This window comes from Phoxinus phoxinus, assembly GCF_949152265.1.
Source record: "Phoxinus phoxinus genome assembly, chromosome: 6".
Classification (NCBI taxonomy): domain Eukaryota; kingdom Metazoa; phylum Chordata; class Actinopteri; order Cypriniformes; family Leuciscidae; genus Phoxinus; species Phoxinus phoxinus.
The window spans coordinates 33,440,989-33,460,174 of NC_136881.1; the positions used below are offsets into that span (position 1 = coordinate 33,440,989).

The following is a 19,186-nucleotide window of genomic DNA, read 5'->3' on the forward strand; positions in this document are numbered from 1 at the left end:
TTGTAATTTAGAAAGCGTGGAACGGTTAGCACCGATTTTTACCCGTGGTTATCAAACCCTGCTCTGGAGTGTTTGTGGTGCAAAACGTACAGTGTGAAACAATGCAGTGCTGGAGTGTTAGAATGTGCGTGTTGTATTTACAGTTTTTTCAGCATTTGATGAGGAAAAACGCATAAGACCGTTTCATTCTTACCTTTATAGTCCAAAAAGTCCATTCATGACAAACTTGATAGTACAGCCGGCAATGTATAATATGAGTATGTGCAATGCTAAAGCTTTTATATAAACAGGTTGCACGCTGCGTTCTTCCAATAAATGGCAATGACAATGCAAATAGGACGGGTTTAGAAATGTGAGAGTGTGAGTTTTAGAGTGTGAAACAGCATCTTATGAATACCCAGGATTAATTGTTAACACCTGGTAAAGTATGAGCAGTGTGAAACATGAAGATAATTCAGGATAACCCAGGATTCTGTTTACCTACAGTTTAGAATAACCCAGGGTTGACTATTTCAAGTGTGAAAAGCCCTATACAGGTTTAAAACTACACAATGGTGAGCAAATGACACAATTTTCAGTTGTTGAACAAATCCTTTGAAACGTAGATTATTGAAAGAAAAAAATGCTCTAGTTGAAAAGTTCCCACTATGACTGTTCATAAAACACTACTGATAGAACTGTCATTTTAAGCTCCTACACTTTAAAACAAAGATTCTGTTTCGTCTGCCTCTACAGAAACATTTTCACTACTGCTACCAAAGTCACGAATCAGCACGGATGCCAGTACAACCAAACCCTTTCTAAAGTGATGTAATTCCTGACACAGGTCTGTGAGTAACATAATGAAGTAACAGAGCTGTGTCAATCTATGACAGTAGCATTCCTTATGCCTGGGACCATAATTATATCAATTTTCTTTAAACAGTTTCATATATTTGACATGTTTAAGATAATTATATTCATTAGAATATCAGCAAAACGTACAAATGACTTCTGGTGCTATAGGTACATAAAGATATTAAACTAATAACAGTTGTAATAGGAAAGCTAATGAGAACAGAGTTGGGCTGCAGTTTGCAAATACATAAATAGAAAGGCAATAAAGACTTTCTGGTTTCCTTCTCATTTTCTGTGATGCTTATACTTGTGGGTACTTTTCTCTCTCAGCCTTTCTTTTGAGGAGGATGCTCATGCTAAACAAGTTGCACAAGCAAACACATCTGAGAGGAGCGTTTTTACATCAAGATCTAAAAAGGTGCTTTTGTGGCCTATTAATAGCTCTGCTAAAATAAGAAAGACGATGAAGATATTTCCGATTTCTGCTCACCACAGCGTTGTGCTCTACTCGCGCTCTGACCTGCTCCACCTTCCCAGAAACCACCCGTGGGAAAATAGAGGAGTCTGCACCTTTACAGAACAAGTAGTACTCTCCTAGAACAAACAAACAAACAAACAGTTATGAACACATTCAACTGGAACAACTTTAAAGAAGAAACGGTATAAGCACAGGTATTGCATGCTTTCAATAAATTCATAATAGGTATTAAATGGATAGTTCTGAAAACTCTCTCATCATTTACTCACCCTCATGCAATCCCTTACGTATATGACTTTCCTTCAGATACACACAAAGAAAGATTTTTAAGAAAATAATCCATCTCTGTGAGTTCATACAATGCCATTGAATAGGTGCCTCTCGATTGACACCTCAAAACCCACACAAAACGCTTGTGATGGTAATCCATGCGACCCCAGTGGATGGACCAATGTCTTCTGAAGCGAAACGATAGGTGTGTGAGAAAAAAAAACAACTAATATTTAACACTTTTTAATCAATTAATAATTGCTTCTGCTTTACTATTATATGAGCATTCATGAGAGGCCGTTGTGAAGTTAGCGCGAGAAGTGGCGGTCCTCTGTGCTTCCATGTTACTTCTCGCATTTACATTTATGTCAAGTTGAACTTGTGAACGCACCTAGGAAAGTTGGCTGGAAGCGATAGTTTATAGTTAAAAGAGTGTAATATATTAGCATTTTCCTTACACCTATCATTTTGCTTCAGAAGACATTAGCTACGGTACGTTTACATGGACACCTTTGGTTTCAATCTGAACTAATTCATTCCGATTGATTAAACCAAACAAAGTGTTTACATGAACGTTAAATACAGAGATCAGGATGGCGTGCGCGTGAATTGTGCACATGAATTAAGTGTTTACTGTACATGTCGTCTCGATCAGATTAGAAAAGGTGTAAACCACGTCTTACAATTTTAATAGGATTTGGCCAATTTAATTGACATGGTTACATGTGACTTTTTGATTCCGACTGTGCTAGTAGTCCGATTACAATCGTATTATTAGGGTCCATGTAAACGCAGCTATTGATTCATCCACTGGGGTTGTATGGATTACCATCATGAACGCATTCAATGGCATTGTATGGACTCACAGGGATGGATTATTTTCCGAAAAATCTTTGTTAGTGTTTATCTGAAGAAAGAAAGTCATTTACATTGGGGATGGCATGAAGGAAAGTAAATAAGATAATTTTTGGGTGAACTATCTCTTTAATTCATAATTGTAGCAAAAATAAAGTATGTAATTAATGCTTCAAGTCAACATGAAATAAAATGTGACCCTATTTTATATCCTATTTGTCCCTGAAAAACTATCATACATCACAATATGGTAGTAAAATTGGTCGCGAGCATCATTTTTAAATTAGCATATTAGTTATGCTGTCAGGTTCTCAGTGTATTCAAGATTATCTGAATTTTTTTAATTAAAAGAGTAGTTATCAGGTCAATTGTATGTGACTGAATGTATTCAGGAATCATACAGATGTTAAATCTAGCTGTCATTTGTATGCTAGTAGCACACTGACCCACTTGCATTAACTGGCTCCTCAATTTGGGCACACATGGTGACTCAGACACTTTCACTGGAATGTGCAACAGTCACTTGCTGTTCCAGAATGTGTGTGTGTGTGTGTGTGTGTGTGTGTGTGTGTGTGTGTGTGTGGTGTTTACTCAGCAATGATTTGAGTACAAAATTATCCCCAGACGTTAGCTAAATCCCTTTGGGTATGTTCTCATATGGGAAAATCATTCATAAATTAAGTGAATAATTAGGGCTGCCAATCTCAAAAAATGCTAATAAAATGAATTACATTATTTGCAGAAAACTTTATCAAATTAATCTAATGTAAACCAATACATCAATATTTGTAGAGATAATTCAAAGACATTACATTATTGTGGCAGAATAAAACATTGAATAGATATGACTAAGTGCCTTTATAAGTTAATATATTGTTTGTTTTATTTGTATTTCATTAAACATAACTGTATAAAAGTATGGGATTAGATTACTGGTCAGGAGGCATGATTAACTTTTCAATTTTGATCACTTTCTAAATAATAAATCACACTAACATTAACATGTTAAACTGGCATTATATATATTTTTTATATTAGAAAAAGGCATCAAGGTTTCCTATAGTTTATAGTAATATATAATAATTATATTTAGCTTTATATAAAACAACACAAGTGTACGGCACGTCCTCATTTAGATTAGTACATTTGTGTGTCTCTATGTGTACACCTACTTAATTTTAGGGACAAATTTGTACCCAGAAGTGAGCTAAATCTTCATGTGTAAAAAGTGGTATAAAAATAGTAATAGTAAATAAATAAAGTAAATTTATGTAATGTGATCGTGCATGTGTGTGTGTGTGTGTTTTCATCATACCTGAGCTTGATCTCACGATTACACTCATTCTCCTCCTCACTGAATCAAAGTTCAATACTTCCAACAGCTCAAATCTGTGAAAACATAAACACAACCAGATAACGTAGGAAGTATTTCGATTTAAAAGGATACCTATGTACAGATAAATCAGAGGCGCTGACTGGGTCCTTTGGGATGCATCTTCATCACAGACAGATAGAGTTTTTATGTGACTGTGCTGACCCTCATGTTCTCAGCAGTAGGGCAGTGTGTAGCTGCACTAATTATGGCTGATCCTTGTCCTTCAAGGACATACACACACACACACACACACACACACACACACACACACACACACACACACACACACAAACACACACACACACACACACACATACACACGCACACACACACACACACACGCACACGCACTGCTTCCCAAAACATACTGTATAACAGTGTTATTTTAATAAACACACAACTATATTAATATGACAACCTGCTGAGTAAATACACAGATGATTACAGATCAAACTGTTCCATTGCTGAGGTTTCTTTCTTTCTTTATCACACCACATGTGGGAAAATTACATAGCATGACAAGAAAATTAAAGCTAAAATCACCACAGGGGTGTTAGCAGCACCGCCCAATGGTAATGGTATGAAGCTAAATGTTTTTTATTTTATTATAATCAAATATAGTTTAAAATGCATAAGTGTAAGTGTGTATGTGTCTGCGCATACACACACACTTTTTTTTTTTTTTTTTTTACTATTATTTAAAAAAGCTATTATTTTCCTAACTATTAATTTTACTTTCATTAATTTTGTTTTTAAGTAAGAAGTATTAATTATCATATTAAAAGATATATAAAAAAATATATAGATTTGCATATGATAAATAAAGTATAGATTTGCAGTGTGTGAGGTTTAGAATATAGATTTGCTTAATATCTGCATACTTATTATTATATTTATGAGCAATTATATGTATACTTATTATTATATTTATGAGCAATTATATGTATTATTATATAATATAAGTATTAATATAACATGTTAATTATCATATGCAAATCTATATTTAAACATATTCTTCTATTCATATTTTACTTTTATAGTCTTGAGTTCATTTTACTATTATTTTTATAACACTATTACAAACTAGTTAAAAAACCCTTCCTCTGACCGAGCTAACTGTCCAAAAGACATCCAAATGCTGCTAGTTTCCTGTTGGTCATTGCACTCATGCTGTTGTCCAGATGGCTCACCTTTCCATTTCATCATCTCTGTTAAGGATCTCCATGTGACTGTCCTTCAGACGGAGATAGGTGAAGCCCAACCTGAGCAGGGGAGAGAAAGAGAAAGTAACCTCATGTCATAATGAATCCACTTTTCTTAGAAAATCTAATGAAGACATTTACAAATATAACAAACACACAACAACGTTTACAGCATTTATTAATCTTAGTTAATGTTACTCAACCTTAACTAACACATTTTTTAAGATCAAAAGTTATGTTAGGTACCTTTAGTTATACCATGGTCTGGGTGAATACTCGATTCTGATTGGCTGCAGGGTGTCCGTTAAAAAGTGATAGAGGACACCTAAATAAACTGTCAGGCGTAACCAAGGAAACCAAGTTATTGTTTGTAACTTGTAACTTTAGATTTCGATTGTAAAACTAATTAAAATATAAACTAATGTTTTAAAAATGTGTTATTTGGCAAGTGACCATGGTATAAGCGGGTTAATGCCCTTCGAGGTGTCCATTGTCAGGTTTTAATGGACTTCGGCGGAGGCAACCGTCCTCGGTTCACACCTCGCCGTCGTCCATTAAAACCTGACAATGGACACCTCGTCGGGCATTAACCCTTACTTAAAGCACTTTTGAACTAACCTACAATTTTTTATTAAAGGGCACCTATTATGGAATTTTGAAATGTACCTTTCATGTAGTGTGTAACATAGATCTAAGTGAACAAAAACATCCTGCAAAGTTTGAAATATGAAAGTGCACCGTATATAAAGTTATTGTCTTTCAAAAGTAAGAGTCGACTCTGAGTCATTTTTATGAATCGTTAGAAGACCGAAGCTTTTTCTCTGACTAGATGACGTCAACTTGTCAAGTTATTTGAATACGATACGCCCACTTATTGCGCTCCAAGGCCAGCAGGGAAACATCAGGGCGACGAGACGCTGTGTTCTGAAGTGCGACTCAAGTGAAGTCAGCATTTGAAGACTAAGTGGCGACAATTCATATATACAACTATACCACAGAAGTATAGTCCGAGCCTTGTGCTTTGTTCGCGCCATTTTGAAGACGATTGCTTTTTAAATGCAATCAAGCTTGGATTCGCGAGCCGGCTGATATTGAAGGAAGGTTCAGGTCCAAGTGTATTTGCATCAGCTTCCTCCTCCGTATCACAACCTGTAAGTGTTATTAATAATTGTTGCTTTTATGTAGCATGCTTAATAATTATTTTGTTTGTTGTGTAAGCACCGTTTAGCTTCTAGGTCTTCAATGACAATTGTATTGAGATATGTGAAGTGTTTGTCGTTGTTTTCGGAGTTGTCTTAAAGAATAGAGTAATACCTCGTAGTAATAACTGCATTTTATTTTTTTATTTTTTTTGTAAAAACGTTATGTTTATGCATCGGGCTAACGCAAACAAAGACTGATTGTGCTTTTATAATATGAACTCTGGGCTATGCTCGCTAACATAACATTAAATTCTTTATCTTATTTTTAGTTTTTTACTACAAACTACAAAGCAGTGGACTATAATCATAATTATAACACGATTTAATTGATAAAAGCATCATTGTACTCCGTGTTAAACAATAAGTATTATCTGTAAACACTGCTGGGTCATCTGACCAATCAACGCAGATTAGCGTCGCGCAGAGGAGGGGTTTGAAAAACGAGTCGTTGAACGAATCATTTGGGAGTCGGTGAGCAAATCAGGTAAAAATAAATGCATATTATACGACAACAAAAGTGTTTTTTATCATTGCATGCATGTAAAACTGTTGTTGGGGACTCCCTAAACAACATTAGGAACATTTTAAATGTCATAATAGGTGCCCTTTTATTAACATTAACAACAGTTAAAGGTAGAGTAGGCAATTTATTTAGAAACACTTTTTGTTATACTGGTTGAAACTCTCTTCACATCCTGATAGCAATCAATAATAGAAGTGGTCTAAATATTAAAACATGTACATATATCTTTGTGAATGTCTCAGGACCAAAAAATGTCGCTCATTATGGTCATATGTATTTCAATATCTCCGCGACACCCTGCCCACGCAGACATCACACATCATCAGCGCGTTCAGTAAGGATATGCAGAGTGGTAGACAGTCACCGAGCACCATGAACAAACAGCAGCCGCATTATACAGTTCCTCCTGAACCAAATCAATGAGCTTTTGCTGGGTTCACACCACGCCGTAACCGTAATTATGAGATGTCAACCCGTGACGTTCTAACCGGAGCGGTTCACGTCCTCAGACTCGGATTTATGCGTTTCTGTGTCAACACTATCAACGTCAAATATAATCTGCAGCAGTCAGTTGGTACAAGTAAGAGCTCTGTAATTATTGTAATATGGTATTCTCTTATTGTGATGCTTTGCAGACGCTCTAAAGAGGGGGAATGGGATCTCAAACTTTCAAAGCTAGCTTGCTATTGCTAGCCTCTCCGAAATTGCCTACCCTCCCTTTATTAAATGCTGTAAGAATATATTGCTCATTGTTAGTTCATGTTAACTAATGAGGCCTTATTGTAAAGTGTGTCCATGTAAGTGCAAGTTTATGAGTGTGAGTTTATGTATGCGTCTTGCCTTTTCATGCCCTCCACCAGCGCAACCTCGTCTGGAGAAGAGGAGATGTAGAAGGAGGTGGATTTGCCCTGATGGATTCCTCTCTTAATGCCGTCCACCGTCTCCTCTTCCTTCACCTGGACTGTGTGACACAGGCACAATGCACGGAAAAACAGCTCTTCTCGCTCCTGATGAGACACACACACACACCAAGAGTCAGAAATGACACCACGCTACGAGAGATTAAAAAGACACTTGGTTCTAAATCCCTGATAATTTCAAGAAGACATAAATATGTTTGCCCTGAAATATGGTGTATTTACGGTGTAAGTTTCCAATTCCTAAAGCAAAAAGTGTTTAAAACAGCAATATACTGTATTATCAAGGCTGTGGCAACTTCAATATATATTCAATATATTTTATTCAAAAATGTTCCAAACTTTTGACCAGTAGTGTACAGTACACACACACGTGTTATGTGACACTACCTTTACTTAAAAATCAGCTCAGAAGAACAGACTCATTCATCGGTTTTCTCACACACCAGAAGAAAGGATAAAAGAGAGACTAAAGAGAGATTAAGTGACAAAGACAGAGAGATAAAAAGAAAGAAAGAGAGAGAGAGAGAGAGGGGGAGAGAGAGAGAGAGAGAGAGAGGGGGAGAGAGAGGGAGAGAGAGAGAGAGAGAGAGAGAGAGAGAGAGAGAGAAGGAGAGAGAGAGAGAGAGAGAGAGAGAGAGAGAGAGAGAGAGAGAGAGAGAGAGAGAGAGAGAGAGAGAGAGAGAGAGAGAGAGAGAGAGAGAGAGAGAGAGAGAGAGAGAGAGAGAGAGCGATGAAACAACAAGCTCACCTTTCCGTCTACGCCTGGAGAGGAGTCGATCATGTCCATTCCTGCAGCTCCAGGTAAGATCTGCCCGTTACAGATGGCGTGCGGCACATACACATGCCCATCCACACAACATTCCCTCAACTCCATGTTATTTTCTGTCAAAGTGCCAGTCTTATCTGTGAAGACATATTCCACCTGTAATGGGGAAGGGGAAAAAAGAGAGAGAGAAAGTGAAGAAATATTGACCCGGACAGTTTTGAAATGCACTGAAATGGTTTCGCACCTGTCCAAGTTCCTCATTAAGATCTGAGGTATTGACGAGCGGTCGCTCTCCGAGCTCCTCATCAAACATGTCATCGTCCCACAGGATGAAGTACGAGCCCAAGAACTTCTGCATCTCCACGGTTACGTACATGGACACGGGAATGATGTAGTTGAACAGAACCATGTAGGCCAGGAAATCTGTGAATGCCCGGATTAACTGAGGAGACAGATGAAGGGAATTAAATAGTTTGAGTTTGAGCATTTTGAGCATTTGCTTTGCTTTGTGTTAATAATATGAAATATATATATATAGTGTGTGTGTGTATATATTATATATATATATATATATATATATATATATATATATATATATATATATATATATATATATATAGTGCGTGTGTGTGTGTGTGTATATATATATATATATATATATAGTGTCTATATATAAAAACATAGTAGTACAAAATATTTTATATTTAGACATTTCTATATTAATTTATTAAATATATAAATATCTCCATTTTTTATTTTTAAATAAAATAAAACCATAAACATATAATAAATAATAATAATAATATAATAAACTATAATAAAGTATAATTAAAAATAAAAATGATTCTTATGATAATAGCACATACTACATGCCGCTGCCTCTCGGTCTCAGTTTTCTGGTTGTACCAGGGCTCATCTCGGTTTGGGTCGGCCTGCCACACGTACTTGAGGAGTGTATTGATCAGAGCTTTACTGATCAGAATGCAGAGGTACACAATCAGGTAGGCATTCATTGACCTGCAGGACAAACAGCGATGAGATGATCTCAGACCCGTATAGTATATGCATAATCATGTATCATTGACAAGTATCAAACTACATCAGGGTGACAAAATCCATCCATTCCCTGAGAATCACGTATCCTGTCCGTATGACATCTATGATATTAAATTAAGGTCAAAAAAAAAAAAAAAATCAACATTGATTTGATTGAAGAAGTCAATGATTTCCAACCTTTTGAAAGCAGATCTCTGAAAGTACACCTGCTTATTCAATATAAACAGATTTGATGTATTTTCGTAATGGCTGCATCTATCTGTCTGACAGAACTGTCAGCGAGACACATGTGAGCGCAACTTGATACAATTTGTGACAACAAACACAGAGGTTTGCAATTTGCTTTACAAAACGGACACTAAATGCATTACGCCGTACATGCTGACAGCAAGATAAACCGATCGAAATCCTATCATCGTGTCTTACTTTTCAACAGCGGAGCGTTTCTGAGACTTGGACTGGTAGTTGAGGGCCATCTTGGTTTCCATGCCTGTGTAGATGGCCACAGCTAGAGAAACGAGAAGACGAAGAGCATTTTGAGAACACAATTCTCATATGAACATCTCTATACGGCCTCTTTGATGTTATGACGATGTGAAACCCGTTGTTACATAACTGAGCTCTTTTTGTCTTACCGTACGCTGTAACAAAGTTAAACATTAGACAATCCTCACGTGTAGAATGTGACATTCATCTCCCTCTCTCGCCCTTTCCCTCGCTCTCTCTCTCTAGCAATTAAGAACTTCTCTCTGATCTCACAAGCCTCAGTGACTCATTTAATTACAGTGGGAACAGAGTGACAAAATGACTCAACCAGCAACTCTTCTCTCATTCTCCTGCCTTCCCTTTGCCTAAAACACTGATCACATATGCATTGTACCGGGTTATAGTGATAACTCTTGGCATCATTGACATCAGTAGGTTTAGACTAAACAGCGCTCCTAAGGAACACAATATATACCTTGAATGCGCTGCATGATGTTCAGGATTAAGAGTCTGCCAAATGCATAAATATAAATGAGTATGCGCTTAAATGATATGTAAATATATAGTGTGGATTTTATTACCATGTATGTATTCAGTGTTTTTCAGTGTGGCTCCACGCAGCAGCAGGTTCTCAGAACCCAGGGGTCTAAAATAATCAAACAAGATCAAAGTGAGCAGTACAAAGATGAAAACATGATGCTCACATCTTTTGACAGTGAACACACTGCAGTGCAACATTATAAGTCACACTGCAGGGCCATTTGAAATAAACATTAAGGTTAAAAAAAAAAGTTTTACTTTAAAAAACTTTACTATATTCAGCGTTTGCACATATACATTTAACCTAAAACATTCATGTTATGCATCAACTAACCTAATATTCATGAACTAAATATGAATATAAATATTTGTGAAGCTGCAGTTTTATATAAAATACTATATTTATTAACATATTTGCATATTTGAAGTGCACCAAGATACCAATATTTTCATTATTTCTATTATATAACATGAAATATATAATATTACATTACATTTACTTACATATTTGTACCAAATTACAAAATTGTTTATTAACATTAGAGTGGACTGCAAGGAAATCTGAATGGGAGCATTTCTTAAGTAAGAATCAGAATTGGAAGAGGGAGCCGTTCTATGAAAATGATAAATTGTCCCTCCTGAATTCAATCTTTCACACACACTGGCCCTTTAATTAAGAGTCAATTTCCTGAGCATAGATTTACCTCGCGATAGGTTCGTCGCGATCCAAATAAATATTGATGCGTCCCACAAATCTACAGCGGGAGAGGAAGAAAAGACAGAAATTAATGACTAGTCTGGGCTTTGTGTGTGTGTGTGTGTGTGTGTGTGTGTGTGTGTGTGTGTGTGTGTGTGTGTGTGTGTGTGTGTGTGTGTGTGTGTGTGTGTGTGTGTGTGTGTGTGTGTGTGTGTGTGTGTGTGTGTGTGTGTGTGTGTGTGTGTGTAAGACACCATGTGAGAATATTTGTGTGGGGTATCTGGAGTGTGGGGTATCTGGAGTGTGTGGCATGCTTGTGTCAGTCCAACAGTAGTCCTATGCATAGTATGTGTTTGTAAGAGAAAGCAAGGGTTTGTTTTATGCGTCTACTGCTGATATAAGTGCGTATTACTCACTTGTAAAGGTCCGGCTGGGGTTGTTCGCATTCTATCGTGGCATGCAGTGTGTCCACCTCCTCTGCTGTGTTGAATGCCTTTGTGTCCTGAACTGCATAATAGGTCTTTGTGTAGAGGAGAGCACGAGAGAAACCAGTCGACATTCCAAGGTCAAAAACTCTCACACATATTTCTACAACCTCCTATCTAATGAGAGTAACTGGCAGTGTGCTGTATAGTGCGACCAACACATTTCAGTCACATAACATTTCAGTTGCAATGTATGAGAACAAAACTTGAACTAAGCTGGAAGATGACACTACTGTTTTCTGCAGAGCTGCTTTATAGCTGATGCGACTTTGTTTCATAATGAATGAATATTGCAACATCAACAATGAATCAATACTGAACTAACTTGTGCTGAATAATGACACAATCGTCTATTTCAGAGCTTCTTTACAGCAGAACTTGAATCCGTCTCATATTTGATGAATTTTGCATCACTGAGCTTCAAATTGAAACTATCTATATTGCTTAAAGCGCTATATGAATAAATGTGACAGTATGTAAATGCGACTTGTAAGTTTACAATAAACTCCTACGTTTTAGGAATAATAACAGTGATGTTTGCATTTCTATAAAATGACCAATCACCTTATGGCTGGACTCTCCATCTAAGCTGGCTGTTGTGACGAAACATGTCCCGTCTTCTCTACTGGTGGAGAGCACTATGAGGTCACACGGAAACGTCTCATCCTCCTTCACCTGGACAATATCACCCACCTGAAAGGTCAAAGAGCAGGAAAGGGTTCAATTCAACATTCATGTGGTACAGATCATGTATACATATCCTTACAGCAGAGATTTTGAATAAAGTCAGATATACTGTCACACCAATATCAACAAATCAACTAAAGACAATTAGTTGCCTATAGTACTAAAGTAATGAGTTGATAATTAGTTATAGATAATCGGTTGAAACACAGTGGAATATATACAGTCAAACCAAAAATTATTCAGACCCCAGATATAATTGTTGATGTTTTTTTACTAGTGGGTGCAGGGCACTATTGGTAATTTATGTAAGTGAGGATAGCAAAATAAAGTAAACTGTGACAAATTAAACCCAAAAATTCTTCATACAGTGGACTACCAGTAAAATATATAAAACATTTGGGACCAAAAGTTATTCAGACACTTTGACCTGACCATGTTTTGCTTAAGTGTTTTTTCTTTAATTGCTAATGCGACCTTTTTACAACACAGACTGAACAAAATTAAGCATTGCTTGGTAATTGGTTGACCTAAATTGGTATTATCTAATTGTGTACTTCAGTTTAACAGCTGACAGCTATTCAACCAAATTCACTTGTGAGACAGTCTAACAGAAGGATGGCCAAAACCAGTTGTCATATAAACTATAGCGAATAAACTGTGATAAATGTAAGAAATGTTGAAGGTGTCTGAATAAATTTAGGTTTGACTGTGTATTCCTGAATCTACATAAATGAAAATCCTGATCCTGGTAATTGTTCCCGCTGGCCTGGCTGTCTGCATGTGTTGCATAACGGATTACAGATGCTGGCCGGATTATCAGTAGGAAAAGCTGTAATGGTTTAGTATTCAAGCACATTCTTTCTTTATCGTCGCAGCTTTTTGTGTTTTTCAAGTATTATTTGAATAATTGCAGAATGAATTCTGGATCACAGGTTGTTTTAGTTTTAGTTTTTAGTTTTTTTTTGGGGGGGGGGGGGGCGGCTAAACTAATAAAAACATTTTAAGAGAAATAATGTTTATAACTTTAAAATACTGATTATTTCATTTTGAAAGAGAGTGGGAGAGCAATAGTTCCACCATTAAATAACAAAAGATTCCCAGGGCATTGTGGGTAACGTGGGCACACTGTCATTTTGCTTGTTGACATGCCAACATTCTGTTTCCAAACAGCAAGCTGGCTGTGTAAGCAGAATGCTGGTTAGCAGAGCGAAACTTTGTTGATTTATTTCTCTGAGAATAAAACGAAAACTAATTTTCACACTTGAGGTGTGTCATTTTTTTAATTAAAATATTTTCTCTTATGCCATCTTAATACTTTTTTAAGGAGAATACATATTTTATTCACATACACACTCATATGCACTTGAAATAAAACAAATAACACAGATCATGCATGTGAACTGGTCCCCAAAGAAGCTATCTAAAGCTTATACTCGCATAGATACAGTAAGCCATTTATAGGTTAATTTTCCTGAAAAATGGAAACATTGTGGAAATTTCACAACACTGCTGTTTATTTAAAGTCCCCCTGTAGTCAATATTGTATCCCTTAAAACTCCTCTTTGATCACCAAAATTACATATTTAAATGTTTTTTTTTTCCTTGAAAAAAATTCTTCATGCCTTAAATTAGCTTGAATGTAACTCTACACTCTTTCCTCATTTATTATACGTGGTTCAATGAATATGCAAATTAGCCCCATCTCAACTCACTCACACCAGCTCGTTTCTGTGACGTCAGAAACACCAGTGATTTTAAACCGCGTTTTTGAGTCTGTCTTTGGTTCACTGCAGTTTTAAGGAGAAAATACTCAGCAATGGTGTTGACTTATGAATTAGCACAATGGTTTGTCTTAAAGCATATTAAAAACACCACATAGACATATAAACAACATTAAAAACTTGATTTTCACCACAGGGGGACTTTAAGTGTCTCAACCAGCCCAACAATGGCTCAACAAATGGGATGAGTTTGGGGCATCTGTTTTCTTCACCAATGGAAAAACGAAGAGGACTGGTTGGGAAACCTGTTTGAAAACAGGCTTTTTTTTTTTAACGGACAGATTTTACATGTGCTTAGCTTACCCGTAGCTTTTGACTCTGTTTGCGTACGACTTTGCCATGCTGGATGACGTGGACTGGACATTGGTTTATAGCGTTGTCCGCTTTGTGCCTGATCCAGTCCTCATAGCCCTGCAGAGAAGAAGTGTGGCGAGAGAGATGAGTGAAGAAGTGACGTCACAGTTATAACACCAATTAGATAGGAAAGTCAGGGGTCTTTTCTCACCTGTTTAATGGCTGTAACAGTGATGACAAAGAAAAGAGGCAGACCGCTGGTCATAGGACTGGTGGGTGTGTCAATGATCAGCTAGAGGGGAAAAATCACACATCACGCTGTCACAGAAAGGTCAACTCATGCTAATAGGACCATTTCCATAAGCGACACCATCACACACCTGCACTAGAAAGATGATCAGAAAATAGAAATTGGCGATTCTTCTGAACTGCTCAAAGAGATTCTTCGGTATAAAATTCCAGAAAGTATACTGTGGAGAGAAAGAGAGATGTTTGAAAGCAAAACAGACAGAACTTTTAAAAAAAGCCAAGAATTCACCGCGCCTTGTCCAAATGAGGTGCGCAGACCGGAAACACTTAAATGAAAAAGTGTCAAACGTTTCAGTTACATGTGACCTTTATCAATGCCTACCCTAGTGAAAAATAAATATACCAAAATGTATCTGAAACACATTTATTTTATGCCAAGTATACTACAAATACATTTACATATTTGTGTACTTAATATACCGGTAAATAGCCTGCAATTGTACTTTTGGCATACTAAATTCATACACTTAAAAGGAACACGCCGACTTTTTGGGACTTTAGCTTATTCACCGTATCCCCCAGAGTTAGATAAGTCCATACATGCCCTTTTCATCTCCGTGCGTGTCGTAACTCTATCGTAGCCCACCGCTAGCCTAGCTTAGCACAAAGACTGGAGGTAAACGGCTCCAGCTAGCATACTGCTCCCAATAAGTGACAAAATAACGCCAACATTTTCCTATTTACATGTTGTGATATGTATAGTCACAGCGTGTACAAATAACAAGGTAGCAGTAGTAGCAAGTGCTCCGCCCAAGTAGCAGTGCTTCGCCTTTTGAGAATATAGTTCCCAGTATGTATACGGTTAGAAGATGGCTGTGTCTCATGTGACCTTGTTATTTGTACACGCTGTGACTATACAAATCACAACATGTAAATAGGAAAATATTGGCGTTATTTTGTGTATGTATGGACTTCTCTAACTCTGGGGGATACGGTGAATAAGCTAAAGTCCCAAAAAGTCACCGTGTTCCTTTAAAAGTCTGCTGTAAATGCATACACTTAAAAACAAATTTGGTACTCAATGCACTTTAGTTATCCAGAAATATTACTTCGGTGCAACTAAAGATATACTTAAGTATGGTTGATGATTGCAAGTATACTTTAGGTACACTTCAAATATCTTGCATTTAAAGACTAATATTATACAGTGCTATCCTTCCTAATGGTGATATGTGATTATTTTAGGCTTAATATTAAGAAATGTGCATTGTGCAAAAAAGAAGCACTCCAAATGAAGTTTAATTATATTTATATCAGTAAGTCTCAAGCGATATGTCAGTAAATATGCTAATAGATTTGTACTATACTTAGTATGAAACTAAACTAAACCAAAACAGAACAAAACCAGCGTTCCGAGTGAAAAGGTCCTAACCTATAATTCAGCACTCAAGAATTTTTATACAATGACAATATTTTTATGTAATTTTTTGTTGTTTATGCTTAAAACAAGCAAAAAACGAGCCAATGTAAGAAACTTAATTTAATCTATATATATATATATATATTTTTTTTTTTTTTTTTTCCTAATGAAATTATTATATTTTATATCATAGCAAATATTCAGATTTTATTTTATACTTTTTTATATATATATCTTGGAAGATAAAACGAAAATAATGATTAAGAAAATGTGTTTTTCTTCCGCCGCTTATGCTGATACAAGACCATGGTATGTCCTGACCATCCTTTCATTGTTTATTTTGCAATAATGACTGTCGGACTGTACAGTACATCCTCCCTAACGTATTGTTTTTGGTTCGGATAGCTGTTTGGCCGTGGAGCACATCTGACCTTTGAGGAGACGATTCTGTTGTCAGGAAATCTCTGCAGAATGTACGCTTCTGTTCCTGGCGGAGGCTCTTTTTGTCCAATATAAACCGTCCTGCTGTCCACCCAGTTCTCCTCTCCTGTACACTGAAACAAAGAGACGGAGAGAGTGGACGGTTCATTTAGTCATTCATAGATATTCATGCATCATCCATCCATGTGACTACTTCCTGTTGAAGAGCCCACTGTTTAATCAGTGTTGACACATTCGGCCGGCCTGACTCGAGTGCACAGGTCAGACCCAACCATTGGAGAAAACAAGGTGAACAAAATGAGGAACCAGCTTTCGGCTACAACTATAGAGTTTGCTCTGATGAGAAAGAGAACAGATACAGAACTTATGGTTCCCGTCATGCTTGATTTGACTCTCAAAGGCAGAGCGAACGTAGTTTCATAACAAAGAGCGAGAGAGAAAGAGAGAGAGGGGGGGCAGACAGACAGGAGAAAGAACATTATGATACTAGATTTTTACATTTCGCCCTGAAGATGAAGAAGACCACTTTACGGTGGTTGCCAGTCCATTGCTTTGTGGTTGCTAAGGTGTTCTGAGTGGTTTTAAGTGCAAAGTTGTGCATTTGCTAAGGTGTTCTGGTGGTATTCTGTATGATATTCTGGCTTGAGTCTCTACTTCAGTGTAACTCCGTGTGTTTTTTTCACCCGTTTTAAATCACCTATTAGGCAAAAAAAAAAGTATTTTTTTTTACATTTTATTAAAAATTTTGAAAATTGTATTTTATTTATTGATATGCACCAATAAAATAAACAAAAATGAGAAATGTACAGAAATAAGTTTAAGTTGAAGCACTAAAATTTTAATAACTGGAAATAAATTAACTAAAACAACAAACTGAAATAAAAATATCAAAAGCACATAACAAAATTACTAAAAAATAAACAAAAATTAATCATGAAAAGACCATTCCAATAATAATATTATCACTATAAATAAATAAATAAATAATACTAAACACTGTTATTTTATATATATATATATATATATATATATCAATCACAGAAGTGTTTCACAGAAGAAGGAAAGTGTCGATAATATAGGGGTGAATTTGACATATAGTAAGAAAAGATGCCCACTGCTATATCTTTAACATCGATTTCTTGTATAACTAAAAGCAAAAAGCAGAAAACTATGTGGTAATAAAACCAACAGCGTGAAATGTTCATCCTGGCAGGTTTGCACACATCATAATTTCTCTCTTTTCCTCTTTCATTACTCATACTTCACTCAACATGTGCAATTTTGAAGCATCTGCTCTTACTACTGCTGCTGACTTCTCATAGCTTTAATAGCAGGTCTGGATTATGCAGGGAAATCTGATCTTGGATCAGGGTGAAGAGAGGCACCTAACACCGAGTGTCTTTACATCCCAGCACCATACAACCTGTCTGCAACCGCAGCGAGTGTCAATGGCCGTGATGGGATTGGCTGGCGCGTGGCTCCGCCTTTCCCTGTCCGTCAGGGCGGGATTAAATCCACTGGAGCCTCTTAAGCTCTTACGTAAGATGAGAAATACGAGCCATTACCACTTCAAACACCGCCAGTATCCAGCACTGCATGCAACAGGACATGCATGCAGATATCTGTCATATTACCATTGAGAACATGTCAGATGTTCTTGCGTTTGGCTTTGAGTGTTTTAGGTTTCGGCAGGGATTTAAACGCATCAGAGGTCAACTGTTGACAACATCAATTATACAAATTAAATCCTAAACCACTCACATTGACGTCATGAACCCCAGCAATGTCAAATTCCTCACATCACCTTGATCATCATGGAAAATCCTAAGAGACCCACAGGAAGTCAGTCTGAAGTTTCTCTTTGTGACTCATGCATCTCTATGCCTCTGTGTATTTGTGTGTATTTGTGTGTGTCAGGGTGATTTTGACCTTGCAGAGTGAGCTCATACACCATCCACACTAACACAAATTACTCAAAATGTCTTTCAGCTCCCCTAAAATGACAACGCACATTCAAAGAAAACCAATTCAAGGATACATCTCATAAAACACTTTCACAATACAAAATCAGAAGAAAACAATATAGTATGCTTAAAGAAAATTAACCCAATTTAACCACAATCATTTTTTTAATTGAGACAATTTCATGATTAAAAGGATAGTTTTTCCAATTATTATCAGTAATGCAAAAAACTCATTCTTTCTCTTTGTGAAATTTTTATTGTTGTTAGAACACGAATCACTTATATAATTATAATTTGGATTTTTAAGCTTAATTGTTAATTCAAATATATTATATGTGCATATCCGTGTACTGTAAATCATGCCAACTCTTGAAATAGTTTTAGCATGTTGTTAAATATGGCAATGTTAATGTATTTGGTCTTGGCGGACTAGATTTGTTGCTGCTGCAGAGCAAGTATGTACTTGCTACTGCTAATAGATACACAGACATGCTGCAGTGAGCATGTAAGATATGCTGCTGCTGCACAAATAGACGTACATAAATCCCCACATCAGATCTAGGCAGGTGGAGCTGGGGGAGGTGGAGGGTTTTAGAGGAGTCCGGATTAGCCAACACAGCAAACACTGAACCAGTCTATTTAAATGTTGAGCAAGCAA

The 19,186-nt window shown here is 36.6% G+C and overlaps 1 protein-coding gene across 5 annotated transcripts in view; it reads right to left on the minus strand.

The window, feature by feature from the left end:
• atp11a (ATPase phospholipid transporting 11A) overlaps positions 1 to 19,186 on the minus strand; it is a 69,061-nt gene that overhangs the window by 23,659 nt on the left and 26,216 nt on the right. For all 5 annotated transcript variants that reach the window (XM_079615864.1, XM_079615862.1, XM_079615863.1 and 2 more), the window contains exons 2-17: positions 16,555 to 16,677; positions 14,835 to 14,924; positions 14,666 to 14,746; positions 14,464 to 14,571; positions 12,257 to 12,385; positions 11,624 to 11,727; positions 11,215 to 11,265; positions 10,552 to 10,616; positions 9,911 to 9,992; positions 9,295 to 9,445; positions 8,673 to 8,870; positions 8,411 to 8,584; positions 7,583 to 7,749; positions 5,006 to 5,077; positions 3,756 to 3,829; positions 1,328 to 1,431 (exon numbers count right to left, since the gene is read on the minus strand). In XM_079615864.1, the coding sequence (XP_079471990.1) occupies positions 1,328 to 1,431; positions 3,756 to 3,829; positions 5,006 to 5,077; positions 7,583 to 7,749; positions 8,411 to 8,584; positions 8,673 to 8,870; positions 9,295 to 9,445; positions 9,911 to 9,992; positions 10,552 to 10,616; positions 11,215 to 11,265; positions 11,624 to 11,727; positions 12,257 to 12,385; positions 14,464 to 14,571; positions 14,666 to 14,746; positions 14,835 to 14,924; positions 16,555 to 16,677 (1,773 nt within the window). The remainder of the gene's footprint in view (positions 1 to 1,327; positions 1,432 to 3,755; positions 3,830 to 5,005; positions 5,078 to 7,582; positions 7,750 to 8,410; positions 8,585 to 8,672; positions 8,871 to 9,294; positions 9,446 to 9,910; positions 9,993 to 10,551; positions 10,617 to 11,214; positions 11,266 to 11,623; positions 11,728 to 12,256; positions 12,386 to 14,463; positions 14,572 to 14,665; positions 14,747 to 14,834; positions 14,925 to 16,554; positions 16,678 to 19,186) is intronic.